The 14,915-nt window shown below is 41.2% G+C and overlaps 1 protein-coding gene across 1 annotated transcript in view; it reads right to left on the reverse strand.

Moving 5' to 3' along the window:
* ZNF407 (zinc finger protein 407) overlaps window positions 1-14,915 on the reverse strand; it is a 3,063,484-nt gene that overhangs the window by 1,543,275 nt on the left and 1,505,294 nt on the right. Inside the window, exon 4 of the mRNA XM_044067115.1 lies at window positions 9,765-9,839. Within this exon, the coding sequence (XP_043923050.1) occupies window positions 9,765-9,839 (75 nt within the window). The remainder of the gene's footprint in view (window positions 1-9,764; window positions 9,840-14,915) is intronic.

Here is a 14,915-nt window from a genome sequence, read left to right on the forward strand (position 1 = left end):
TGTCCATAAGCACAGCTCTTTATGGGTGAGGGGCTAATAATTCTAAGATGTGGTCATCAATATCCAACTCAAAAATACAGTAGTCTGTGATGGAGGTTCCCCAGTACGAGATACATTCAGAGAAACAGCCAAGACAATCATGCCTGCAACTGCTGAGTTGGCAGATTCACCTTTCAAGGAAATTTAGACTGCACAACAAGTAAAGGCTGCCATATAGGAAGACTCATTCTATGAAGACATTCTTCCTCCTGGAGAAATTTGCTGCTTAGTGAAAGAAAACAGCCATGTTCCATAAACTTACTATGACAGATAAAAGATTCTAGAAGGCCTGACAAAGAGGATGTCGGCCTGGAAGGGGAATAAACAATGGTCTACATAACTTCATATTTAACAGTGCAGAGGCTAAGTCACTTATTCCTGGACGGGCATACTCATGACCATGATTCCTTAGCTATAGCATCAGTGCAGTCAAAAGTACAGTGAGCTCTGTGAAGGTACACTGTAGAATCTGTCGTAAGGGTAATTTTCAAAGTATTCTTAACCTTAGATTCAAAAAAGCTTGCCAGATTTTTCAGGCTCTGTTCCACTGGAATCTGGACAGATGGGACAAATAAATGGGTGACTAACTCAAAGGTTGCAGAAATAAAACTCTTTCAAAACTGTTTAAAGCCTCAATCATTCATACAGCAGTAAAGTGAGAAAGCTGTTGTGGGTGTTGGGACTTATGTTGGAGTGAAGATGTCAAAGAGGCATTTGCATTTGTGCTGGCATGTTTAGTAAACTAGATAATGCACTACATTTGGGGTGATGTACAGGACATCAGCATTCTTTAGAGTATAAGGGAGCTGAATGCTGAATAAGGATGTTTCCACACTGCAAAAATGACATCATCCAAAACACATGCAACATCCCATGGTTCTACATCTTTCTCAGTCATATGGGGACTGAGACATTTCTGGAGAGGAGACAGAAGTGTACTAACAGTTAATTTCACAATCCTGAACATCTCCTTAAAGAAAGGAAGCTTCCACTACCCTTGTCCATCTCAGACACAAGGACTTCTGAACATACAGTCATCACAAAACAGGTACCAGTAAAATTCCATCAAAGTCCAGGCAGGTGTAAATTACCTAATATATACCTCCTTGGACTATATAAAGAGAGATATTATGGAGCTTTCAGACTCTGTGTGTCTCAGGCTGGTATAACCCTAGCATTACACAGCATATTACCATCACCGAGGAAGATGCCACAATATGAGCAAAAAAAAAAAACTATTGATTTCCACAACTGGCTGTCTTTTTGGTGTCACTCTAAGCAGATCCAGTATTTGTCATCTTGGGAAGACATGGTTAACAGACCACGGATTGGCAAGGATGGTCTGCACCTTTCCCCAGTAGGCTTTCAAATACTGATTAAAGCCTTATCCCCTCCCATAGTGCCTTTTTTTAGGCAATGCCAAATTGACAATACTACTGACATAGCAAAATCAACTCAACTGAACTTCAAACTTTTACTGTTCAGTGTCAGGAGCTTGAATAAAAAACTACACTCCTTCCAAGCCCTCATCACACTTGAGAATGAAGACATCTGTGCAGTTACTAAGACATGGTTTAAAGCAGCAGAGGGTACCCTGGCAGTGCAAGGTTTCAGTGCCTTCTACACATTTACACCAGTAGCTGCACAGACAAGGGCTAAAGATGGAGGTCTTTCAGTATAAAGCAATAACAAGCATACTTTTAGGATAGTCAAACAGGATGAATTGCTGGAGTTCCTCCATGTGTAGATAACCAAAGAAAAAATCCTGTACTATATATCCTAGCCAACAGTATGCCACCCCCCATGGCCCAAAAAAGATCACAATACCTATCTGGACCTACTGGAGACACTGTCCATCCCACCTAACATCCTACTCTTGGAAGATTTTAATTATTCCTCTACAGACTGGGAATCCTACTCTGCCTCAAATTTACAGGCACAGAGATTCCCGAACTTCGTAAATACAAACACCCTTGACCAAAAAGTGAACATGCTGACTAGAGGCTACAATATACTGGACCTTGTGCTCACAAAAACAGGAGAAAGCTACACCAACCCCCAACAATGTCTCATTCACCCTAGTAAGGTCCAACCATAAAGCTGTCTCCTTTGAAGTCAAATTCAATTTCATAATACCATTAAAACCAGTAGCAAACTATTCCAAGTCAAATTACCTTTTATTAAGTGATGGTTTGTCAAAATTCAATGCTATTCCAAAACCCGAGAACACAGAAGTCTATGCTGAATTGCTCTCAGAAACTCTGTACAGCCATGTGAATGGCTGCATAAAGGCTGCTGTGCCACCCAGAAGTAAGCCCAGTATTAGCCCTGGTGGTATCCTAAGTTAAAGAGGATATACAAAAAAATGAAAAAAAAAATATGGCAAAAATCAGGAAGGGCAATTCCCATAAAGATGAAAACTTTCCATCAAACCAAACAGGAAACTAAGAGGGCTAATTAGGTCAAACAAAACCAGTTTTCAGGTTAAGATAGCCTCCCTGTTGAAAGATAACCAGTTGGTCTTCTACAGCTATGTCACAAACATCAAGAGCAACACACAGCAATGTGCTGAACTAGTAGTTAACAGTGCCACACTCACCAACCCTGGCAATATAGAGAACTTGTTAGCAAAAAATGCAGTTCTAGCTTTACCCCTCTCCACCCTCAACCATCCCCGAAAAATACCCTAAAACATAACCCCTTCAACTCTAACTAGAGAGCATGTACTAGCTGCAAACAGTAAAGAAGAGAACACAGTCTCATTGGGCCCTGATAACATCCTAGGATGCCTCTTGAACAGTCTAAAATACAACTGATCAGGACCCCTGGACTGATTATGTAACTAAAAACAGGCTTTGTGCCATGTGAATGAAGGCCAGTGATAGTCATTGCCCTTCATAAGGGAGGACCTTCAATAGATCCTGGAAATTACAGATCCATTTGTCTGACTAGTCTTTTTTTTAAACAAGAAACATCTTTATTAAATTAGCACTTATTGCATAGGCAATCATACATTTATATAAATGAAAACAAACCATACTGACATATTTTCAGTTGCAAACACTATACATCACTTATAATCTATCAAGTTATTCTCAAACAAATATTACAAAACTAATTCAATTCCTGTCTTCCTCTAAACCACATTCCTCCTCCAAAACATTACTCTGCATGTATTGTTCCAACAATTCACCCTTTTCTATGTAATTTGCTCATATCATTTTCTAAAGATCCCACTTCCAGTTGTTTTATCTCTACAAGTACTCCCATTTTTCTTTGTCCCAGATATTCCTCTCAATAACCATCCTGAAATTGCTTCTTTATCAAATTCACATGCTCAGTTCTTTCCAAATGTGTCTCCTCTCTTTCTTTGTTGTACATGTCTGTGAGACCATTCATATATAAAGACAGTATGGAAAGTATCATTATGATAAGAAGTTATTATTCCACTTGTTATATATAACAATTTTTTTAAATGTATAGTCTCGTCTTTTGTGTTGCATGCAATAACTGTTTGGCAGGATGATCTTTTATGCAGTTGTTTCTTGACATATCCATTTGAACCTATGCCACATCTTACAAAACTTCTTGTTTTAAAGAATACCCTCAAACAAAAAAAAATAAATACACCTCCAGAACATCCCCAAAGCCTATTAACTTAATACTAACACACAAAACTATGTACATCTTCAAATAATGAAGTTTAACCCTCCTAACTGGGACAAATGTCCAATACTGTCAGCCACATTCACAGGCTTGAATTAACCTCTAATGACTGTAATCAATGCTAGGACACATGATACAGCCTGTGCTTCTACTTCGACCAAGTGCTGCCTGTTTTTTGTCTCATCTTTTTTCCTCTCCCAAATGAAGAAAACGACTCGATTACTTTCAGAAAACATTATCTTCTGGCCACTGAAATAAAGAAGCATTCTGTTTTTGTTGCCCCTTACCTGATTATCTCACAGAAACAGGAGAACCAAATACACAGTTGTGTTCCACTACACATACTGCAATGTAAACATTTCTGTGCTAGAGGGAAACACTATTTAGTATTCATTAAATTCAGTGTTCTTTTATTTATTTGCTTCCCCGTAAAACTTGTCACTAAATCAAGACAAGGACCTTAATCTAGTCATTCCCCCTATGCAAAAATAAAACAAAGCTCATCAATTTTTGTTAATATCATGCTTTTTTGTCCAGGAGTTCTCCTTTTAAACTGCAGCGCCTACATATTTTAAAAGTCAACAAGTAGACAGAAAGAAGGAAAACAGATGCAGCTGTTTACTTTAGTATCCCTATTACACACAAAATCAACTGAGAAAGCTTTACTTTATAGCATGCAGTTCATGCCATGTAACAAACAGTTAACTCTTTCCCTCCTCTCTTAAATCTTCTTCCAAACATTAATGACATGATGTAGGGCATATGGCTTTGGAGTCCACTACAAGTTTAACAAAGTCAAAAAAGTCCAATAATTACAGATTTACTTGTTCCATCATGCTTCACAAATGTAATGAATGCTTTTTAATCCCACATTTATTCATCAATTTATGAGTTGCTGGTTTTCTTCCTGTTGATCTCCATCTCCCAGATCCAGTCAATGGTTCATTTACAACATACTCCTAGTTCTTCTAGTCAACTCTCCTGTGCTTTTTTCTCTCTCTCAAGCATTTTCCTTTGGAACATTGGAAAAGGTTTCATTGGCATAGTCTCTGTATGGGCTTTATTATCAAGAGTAAGAAGCAGAATCCCCTTCTAATTGATAACTAACTTTTTGTTGGACAAACCTTGGTACTTCCTCTTTAGCATGTTCTGCATCAAAGAATGATTTTGACCTTCCAGGAAAAAAATATCCTAAAAATAGCTGAATACAACAGCTTGAATCTCATACCTGCTTCAAAACATTCCCTTACTGGTGGAATAAATTTACTACTCTTCTGCCTGGTGTATAGTGAATAATGATTTTCCACAAGTACTCTCCTGTCTTACACTTCGTACTTTGTCCTTCTGACACAGTTTAGTCAGAATCAACTCTTTCTGCTGGTAGGATTGCATCTTTACTATTAATGGTCTAGGTTGCTTTCTCATGGCCAAGTTTGGATCACACAGACTATGCGCCCTTTCAATTAGCAACTCCTGCTGTGGAATACTAGTCTAGTTGCTTATTTATGCCTTCATAACATTAATACAGCTTGTTCCTTCCAGTTTCTCTGGTACAGCAGAAAATCTCAGGATTTCCTTATGTGCTGTCCTCTAATTCTACCATTTTTTGAAACATCTCTTCTTGAGTAGTGTCATACTTAGCCAGCCTATTCTTCATGTCGCCCTCTGATTTTTGCAGTTTTATCAGCTCATCTGAATATCGATTTAAAGCTTCTTCCATTTTTCCAGCCTTTCGTTATTTGAGCTGATATACTCCTTCAGTGTTTGTTTATTGTAATCAGCTCTGTGCACACTTGGCTTATTTTTTCCTCTAGATTACTGGAAGTCATGTCTTGCACCAAAGCTGGAGCTTGAACTGCTTTTTTTTTGTGAAAAGCTGCAGGATTCCTCCCAGCCAGTATTTTCTCCTCACCTTTTGTGACTGATTTTCTTTCAGGTTGTCTGAATTTCTTTTTTTTTTTGCTGGCATCCAAACTGTAAAACGACTAGCTAGTTACTGTAATTTACCCCAGAATACAAATTCACTGTCTCTCTGTTCTGAATTTCTGTTTTCACACTGGGAAAACTGAAATTAAGCTATTACTCAGTGTGCAGCTATCTTGGAAGGCACCCTAGTCTGACTAGACTTATTTGCAAGGTCATGGAAAGAACTATCCCAGAAAGTATCAGCAAGGACACAGGAGACCTCCAGACATTGAATCCACCCCAGTTTGGCTTTGTCAAAGAAAGGACATTCTTAATGAATCTGGTGGACGTCTTTGAAAAGGTCATCAAGGTAACGAATGAGGAGAAAATGGTGCATACTGCCTAGCCAGATCTGGCTAAAGTATTTGATAAAATATCACCACTCAGGCACTCTCAACAAAGTTATGGAATGAGGTATAAACCCCTCTATTACACAGTGGATAGCTAGCTGGTTCACTGATAGGACTCAGGAGGTTAGAATCAATGAGGCTACCTCTACATAGAGACTTGTCACGAATGGAGTCCCCCAGGGCTCTGTGAGAGGCCCACTCTTCTTTGGCTTCTACTTCTCAGATGTCAAAGCTAATGACAAAGGCCACTGGCTAACCAAGTTCACAATCGATTGCAAACTGGGAGTAGACTTTGAATCCCCCCAAGATGAGAACACCCTTCAGGAAGGTCTAACACAGACAAATGCTTGGAGAAAAAGCTACAGCTTGAAACACAAATCCCAGAAATGCATTATAGTACCTTTTAGGAAGTGTGCCACCAAGGGTAATAACATAATCAATAAAACACCTCTAAAAGTTGATTCACTGGTCAGGGATCCGGGAACTTTGCACATCTGAAAAACAAACAGCATCAGAATTACTAGATTAAAAGACTTAAATTTTGCTTGCAACATAAATAAGACATGTTGGAGAGAGAGAGATGTTTCTCAGAGAATTCCCATTCTCTGGAACAGGCTTCCCCATCAGTGAGAAGCAGAGTTCCTCCATATCCCTATTTATGAGCAACTTGGACCTATGGATGGGTAATCGGAAATTCATCCCTGGTCTTGCACCTAGGTCTCTGATGGACAGAAGCAGTCAGTAAATCACCCCCTATATAAATCAAATTTGAGGGTCACATTTGGGTTGCATGGATAGGCTTATAAGGACCCTAGTGGCTGTTATCCTAGGATACAACTAAGAACCTACAGTACCCTTTAAAGGACACAGAGATTTCCATCTTCTTGTCTGTCTATAACTCCAGAAAGGGTTGGTCTACATTCAAGTAGCTTGCAAGTTGACAAATATGTCACTAGTAAGTGATAGGTACTAGGCAAAAAGGCAGTGCTGCTATGGAAAGCAGAGTCTGGGGGTTGTTCTGCATCATAACGGCCTGCACAGGTCCAGGTGCTGCCATTAGCTTACATCCCTTAACGGTACCCTCCAGAAGCATGAGGAAAAGACCTATCAAATGTCAAAATTAAATTGCATATTAAGTGCCTAAGCCATCCCTGTTGGTCTAAACACAGCAGAAGGACTAGGGGGAGTCTCACTGACCCCAACTGGTGAGTTTTGTTAAACTCAGTGGCAGGCTAGGGAAGTAGCATCCACGAATCTGAATGCAACCACTTTACCTTCACAAGATCTCATAACACAACCTCAGATAACTCCACTGATAAACAGATTTAAAACGTTTTCTATGATCTAGACAGCCCTCATTTAATTATCACCTCAAGTGTCTGTTGAAGCATGCCAGTTCTGGGAAAAGAGGAGTAGGACTAGGGCCATTCAATGCCATAATCCTGTGAAGCAGAAGTAGAGATGGAAAGACAGGCCCTGGGGTGGGCAATCATCCATCAAGCCAAGCAGGAGGTAGCTTTCAATGTGAGTACATAGGAGCATTCACCCATACAGGGGAAGTTGCAGTGGCCCCCCACAGTGATGCAGGTGAAATGTCTACCATCCAGGGGAAGGTTATGACATATACAATACACCTCCTTATTGATGCAAAGCTGGCAAGGTCATAAATTACTACCATTACTGCCTGGATAGTGGTTCTTCTGGAAGGTATTCACCTCCATGCTGGCAATACCCAATTGGGGGGCACAAATGAGCTGAAGTCCAGTTGGATAGGCTTGAAGTCTGGCAGGTTCATGGGCAAAAAAGCAAATATCTGCATATATCTATCTAAACATACACACACACACACACACACACACACACACACACATAACATACTGTGATCAAGCTATGGCTACTCAAGTATGGGGAAGTAAATACAGTCACTTCTCAAAGCATATATCAAAGCTGCTGCTCTCAAGGGTGTTTCCTCTCGTGCTCACTGCATCTTAAGGTTCTGAGTGGTGTGAATCAAGACTGCTCCCTAGTGAAAGGGCACCTTGTGACTTATGAGGAATGGGAGGTCACTTCTTGGGTGAGCAGTGCAGTGAGTTTTGACTAAAGTCAATTGTCTAATTCCATTACCTTCCAACCTGACAAAGACTTAATACTGTGCAGACATAACTGCATAGTTGTTTCTGACTGGTGTCCCTCCACCACCAGGAAATCCCAACAAGCGCTCGCAAGTACGGCAGGTGCAAAAGGCCAAAACACCAACTAGATTCAGCAAAATAGCCAGCACCAAAGTGTCAAAAGCACACTTTTTATTAGCAAATAAATTGTCGCTCCAACTATTGCCTTCCTCAGTGAACAAACCATATTAACAAGAGCCACAAGCATATATATAACTAGGTCTATGAATTAAATGGAATAGTTGGAGCTACAATTTATTTGCTAATAAGGGTTCAGGTACCTAGGCAGTGAGACATTTCCCTGTGGTACATTTGGTTGGGGACACATTGCTGAAGTGACATGCAGCTGCAGAGAAATATGACTGTTTGCAAATTCCCTGTGGGCAGAGAGAAGAATGCAATGTCATGCCCACAACTTTAATAACCAAATGCACAGGGGAAAAATAATGTCCATGGCCCACAAGGCAACATGAGACAGCTGGCAGTATGGCAGGCATCAGCAGTAGGCTGGCCAGTGGGCATGTGTGCATGTCAGTAGCAGTAACAATGCAGTACACAATGGGCAGTGCCTTTATAACTGCTGTATGTGGACCATTACCCCTGTCCAAGTGTCTATGGAACATTACATAAAATGCATACTGGATCATAAATGTGACTACAGTAGCATGCAAGATTTCCTTCATGCAGTAGCACACTTCTACATGTTGTAGTTACACAAACACTTACTGTACACTGCACACAACACTCATTACTTCTTCTGCCTCCATGCACTTAGTTATTAAAGCTGTGGGCATGGCAGTGTGTGCTTCTCTTTGCTTACAGAGAATTCACAACAGCCATAGTTCTCTGCAGGTGAATGAAACTTCAGCCATTTGTCCCCAACTAAATATACTACAAGGAAATCTCTCACTGCCTAGGTGCCTGAACCCGCTAATAAAAAGTACGGTTTTAACACTCTGGTGCTAGCTATTTTGCCGAGTCCCTCCACCACCATCTTTCATGAGATTCACTCTTTTGCCTCCTGTGGCAGGCCAGACTGAAACACAAACACATGGCAGTGCTTCATGCCATGCTCCTTTCTGAAAGAGCAAATACAGCTCCAATGCGGTTCTCAGTCACTGATCTGGTAACTTCAAAACACTTGGAAGGCTTTGGGATTTTCAACGTAGAACAACGGAGTTTGCCTGCAAGGCAGTTTGGGTTTAATATCCAAAATGTATTAAGAGCACAAATTAAAGGAGTACTACAGGGGTTGTGCATGCCCTCCCAGTCATACTGCCAGATATAGGGGTATATTGTCAGTCATGCTCACTTGAAAACATACTTCTAGATGTAGCAATCATGTCAAAAGTTTGCATAATTTTAACATAATTAAATTCATCAAAGCACATACATACATTAAACATTTAATTGAATGATTAATTAATGCATTCAGTTACTTATTGTAGGCAGAAGAAAAAAATCACAGTATAATGGAGAAAACAGCTTTATGGTTTTCTTGGTTTAAGATCAATGCATTATAATCTCTCCATATCACAATTTTAGATTATTCTGAAAACTTAAAATTGTTTACCTTTCCTTTGGTGTCCCTACTCCATGTTTTCCAAGCAAATGCGTATTCAGATGTTTCTTCATTACAAATGCCAACCTAAAAGACAGATTATAAACATCAACAGACTGCTACCATAATATGCACTGAATACTGAGGATACTCGTACTTGAATATTTTAAAAAGCAAATAGATTTCCTAACTACCAGGTAATAGCAGAAAAAAATTGGGGTTTTAGTTGCCAAGGGTGAATACCTTTATCAAAGTTATTGCAACCTGTTACTTAACTATTATGGTCAGATACACTCAGGAAAGTGTAACATTACGCAGCCACTACAGTACTTTATTCAAAAACAGAAAGAATTTAGAAAATGAAAGCCATTGTGTGAGGTTGGCATAATGGTTAAGGTATTTACCTTACAATTACAAAGTGCAGAGTTTGATTCTCACATGGGGTAATTTTGCTAGGTTTTAAAATGTCCCACGGCAGTTAACCTAGTACTAATCTATGAGTCTATTAGCCTATGTGGAAGCATGAAACAAGTTATTTTTTCTTCTGAATCTTTAACTCCCTCTACACAGGTGATCCAAGAAGACGCTGAACAAAAAAGTTGTTATATAAACTCAAGAAAGTACAACAAAAAGTGGGCCTTGTCCCAGCTGCCTTCTGCAACACTACCAAGAAGGTAAGATCCTATGATCCTGAAACCATTCCAAAAGGGAAGAGGGTTTGGCTGTGAATGGAATACAGGGGTCAGTCTTCCCAATCTGAATAATGTGATACTCCTGAGCACAGATCAAGGAGGACTTCCCCAAGGTGATGATTGCCTCAAGTGAATGCAGCCAAAACAAAGCTTAGCCAAGAGCCACTGTCAGCCAGAACATCTTAAGTGAGAGCTACTAGCAACAGTCAACCTTGAAGGGAACTGCAAGAAGGCTGTACTGCTGATGGACTTCCACTATCACTTCTGACACTATGAAGTACAAAATACAGATCTCCCTTTCCTGGTTCTAGCAGTCATTTTTGTTCAAACTCTCCTGAGTCAAATACAGGGATCGGTCTTCCCACTTTGGATAATGTAATACTCCATATTCTTCCTATGGCACATTAAGTCTTTTAAATCAGTCACCCTTACTTCCAGTCTATTCCTTAAACTTGTCTTAAATTAGTTTGTAGTCTCTTGCATTTCAGTTAGGTGGTAAGCAAAAAGTGCTGCTGCACCAACTTTTTGACTTCTGCTTCCAGCAAGGTCAATATTAGGAAGATTGCCAGTGGTTATTATAGCAATAACCCATGCCTGGGTGCGGGTAATGCTGGATTTACCCACGGTTGGTGTGGTTTGGTCACGAGGGCGAAGCCCGAGTGGCCAAACAAAGCCAACCGTGGGTAAATCCAGCATTACCCACACCCAGAAGTGGGTTATTGCTATTATACAATGACATTATTTAAGAAAAAAAATAATTACTTTTCTTAAATAATGGCATTGTATAATGCCTCCTTGCTGCCCTTCCACAGCTGTCTGGTATTCTGCGGCAGTTCTGATGTACTGCACATGCGTATGCCTCCGCAGTACATCAGAGCTGTGGGCAAAAGCAACGGAGAAAGCAAGATCTCCATTGCTTTTTATAAACTGTTTTGCTATGTTAAATGGGTTTAACATAGCGAGACAGCTTTAAAAAAAGCAGCGGAGAATCTCCGTTGCTTTTTTTAAAGCTGTCTCGCTATGTTAAACCCATTTAACAAAGCAAGACAGTTTTGAAAAAAAAGCAACGGAGAAAGCAAGATCTCCACTGCTTTTTACAAACTGTCTCGCTATGTTAAATTCGTTTAACATAGCGAGACAGCTTTAAAAAAAATCCACGGAGAATCTCCGTTGCTTTTTTTAAAGCTGTCTCGCTATGTTAAACGAGTTTAACATAGCGATACAGTGTGAAGCAATGGAGATTTTGCATTCTCCTTGGCTGTAAAAAAAAGAGTTATAGTAATGGAAAAAGTCCGGGTGACTGGACCTTTTCCCATTAGTATAACTCTGATTTACAACGTGCATGCTGACCAATCAGCGTGCACGTTTTTGAATATTAATGGCGGGTCGTTGTATAATTGCCTTTTACTCCCTCTTTCCAATAGCTTGTGTTCTAATGTGTTTTCCTTCAACTCATCCCTTATGCCTACTACCACCCTTATAGGTTCATAGGTTCATAGGTTCATACTAGGCTATCTGCCCTAGGGCATTTATAAGCCTAGCCAGAATGCGTTTGGCTTTCGCCACCCATTTTAAATTTATTTTGCTATGCCCTTTTTCGAAGTTAGTATACTGTGCCTCTATCTAACAGTGACACAGAAGTGATACCCGGGGTAAACCTACGATCTCCCATCCACTCATCAAGATTCCTCTTGAAGAGAGTCAATGAGGGACTCTGCCTAACCTGGACTGGGATTTTATTCCAGAGTGAAGGGAGCCTCTGGGTTATGAATCTGTCCCTCCAGCATGTCCTATTTATTTCAGTGCTGAGGTTCAAGTCTCTCGAGCGTAGCTCGATGGGATTTGGATTTTCTGAGGTGCAGCATGTCCATTAATTCCGGGTTGGACATGGCTTTATACGTCAGGCACAGATCGCCTCTGAACAGGCGGTATGCCACTGAGTAGAGCTAGAGTTTCTTTAACCGGGCAGCATATGGCATCTGTTTGAGCCCTTTGATCCTCTTGGTGAGGTACTTTTGGGGTCTTTCCAGTTGCTGCAGGTGTCTGGTAAGGTACATCCCAAAAGGGCATTGTACTCAATTATGGGCCTGATGAGGGATGAGTAAAGAGGCAAGATGACCTCCCTGATCTAGATGTGAATCCCTTCATGATTAGGTGGGCTATATAAAATGTTTTTCTAACCACTTTGGCCACGTGGTTGTCAAATGAGAGATTGCTATCAACTTGGGTCCCCAGGTCCCTAATTACTTCTTCTGTACTTAATGGATTTCCACCTATGTGGTAATTTGTGGGCACTTTGTTTTTGCCAAAGGGGATGACTATACACTTTTTGGCATTTAGCTTAAGGCCATGGCTCTGGCACCAGTTGTCTGTTTCTATGAGGCCCTTTTGGAGGATGCTTGTGTCGGCTGGAGAGATGATTATGGCGCCCAGTTTGCAGTCATCTGCGAACTTGGTCAGCCACAGTCCTTCCGTGTTGGCCTGTACCTCCGAGAAATATATACCGAACAAGAGAGGTCCCAGGACTGAGCCTTGTGGGACACCACTTGTAACTGGTTTGGAGTCTGACATGGCTCCAGCAATTCTAACCATGTGGGTTCTGTCCTTGAGCCAGTTTGCAATCCATCTAGTGACATAGGGGTTTATATTTAAGCTGGTGAGCTTATCTATAATGCCCGAGTGAGGTATTGTATCTAAGGCTTTTGCGAGGTCCAGGTAGGCTGTGTGGACCACCTTCCCCTGGTCAATGGCCTTGGTGACTGTTTCAAAGAAATCAACCAGGTTTAAGAGGCAGGATCTGCCCTTAACAAAGCCGAACTGGGTAGGATCCAGTGTTTGTAGGTCCCCAATATCTTTATTTATGAGGTCCATGATGATCCTTTCCATAGCTTTGCAGACCAAGCTAGTCAGGCTTATGGGGCGATAGTTTCCAGGATCCGTTGAGGCACCACCTTTATGGAGAGGGACCACTGTTGCTGTACGCCACTCTTTGGGCACATATCCTGTAGTAAGGCTGAGATTGAACAGTAGTTTTATGTTTGGGTTTAGCTCTTCTTTGAGTTCATGTAGGACGAGCCGGGACACCATCTGGTCCCATTGATGCTGTGTTTTTGCTTTGGAGAGGCGGCTCTTACCTGAGCAACTGAGATGTCAGGGGCAGCACTCTGCTGGGATAGATATTTGCCCTTGTGGTGGGAGGGGAGTTTGCTGAACCTGTCAGCTAGGATGTTGGCAATGTCTGTGGGTTCGGTGTATTTTTGTCATTTTGGACTAATTCTGAGCATATCTGGGAATTACCACCCAGGTTCCTAACATAACTAAAGAAAGCCTTGTGATTATCCTTAGTGTCCTGTGCAATTTTTCTCTCGAAGCTGGCCTTAGACAATTTTATGTGTGCCCGTAGTTTTTTGCTAATACTGATCAGTGATGCCTTCCCTTTTTGGGATTTTGCTTTATCATTTAGTAGCTTCCTCCTTCTACTGTATAGTTTGTTTATGGCTGGGGTCCACCAGACAGGACGTCTGCCTTTGGAGGATTGGGTCTTGGTTTTATTTGGGATCGCATGATCCATGCATTCCTGAAGGTGTTCATAGAATGCGTTTATAAAGGATTCTGCGGTCTGGGCCGTATTTTCCACAGGCCCAGGGGCTTTGAAGGATTCCACCTCAGTTTTGAGGAGTGTAAAATTTGCTTTAGAGAAGTTTTTCACTGTGGTTTTCTGGGCAGGGGGTGGGGTCGGGATGTGAATATCCAGTGAGATTAGTTTATGGTCTGATCTTACCAGTGAGGGATACACTTCTGGTCTGGAGCATAGAGTCCCCATGTTGGTGATGATCAGGTCCAGTATGTTTTCCCCTCTTGTGGGAGTGGTAACAAGTTGTTCCATAGCATTTGAGTTTATAAATTCTAGGAACCTTTGGGCTAGGGTGTTGGAGCTAGAGTAATGCTCCCAGTCTATGTTTGGGTAGTTGAAGTCGCCCAATATAATGGTGTTTGGAGAGACCTTCATATTTTCCAGTGTTCTCAGGAAGGCTGAGTGGGGTTCCTGGGTTTGGGAGGGTGGTCTGTAGCAGGCTATAAACTGGAAGGCAGTTTTACCCACTGTTAGTTGCACATGGATAGTCTCTGATGCTTCGTGCTTTGCCACCAACCTGGAGGTGTGGGTATCTTTGATGAATATCGATACTCCCTCAGCTTTTGTGGTTCGGCCCAAGTTTTGGGGCGAAAAGCATGGTATGAGGTATAACCTGGTAGTGCTGGGGTGCTCTCGGGAGCCCTGAACCAGGTTTCTGTTACTGCACAGATATCGATGTTCTCCATGCTAAGGAGAGTTTCGAGTGCGTGCATCTTGAGGTTTAGACTTCTGGCGTTGAGTAGCATTACTCTTAGTTTCTTATCCCTTGTGATACCTATGGAGGTGGGTTTGTCTTTTGAGCCTTGCCTAAAAAGGCACTATGGGGTAGCAAGAGCC

The sequence above is a fragment of the Protopterus annectens genome, chromosome 3.part1 (genome assembly GCF_019279795.1).
Source record: "Protopterus annectens isolate FY-2018-M chromosome 3.part1, PAN1.0, whole genome shotgun sequence".
NCBI lineage: Eukaryota > Metazoa > Chordata > Ceratodontiformes > Protopteridae > Protopterus > Protopterus annectens.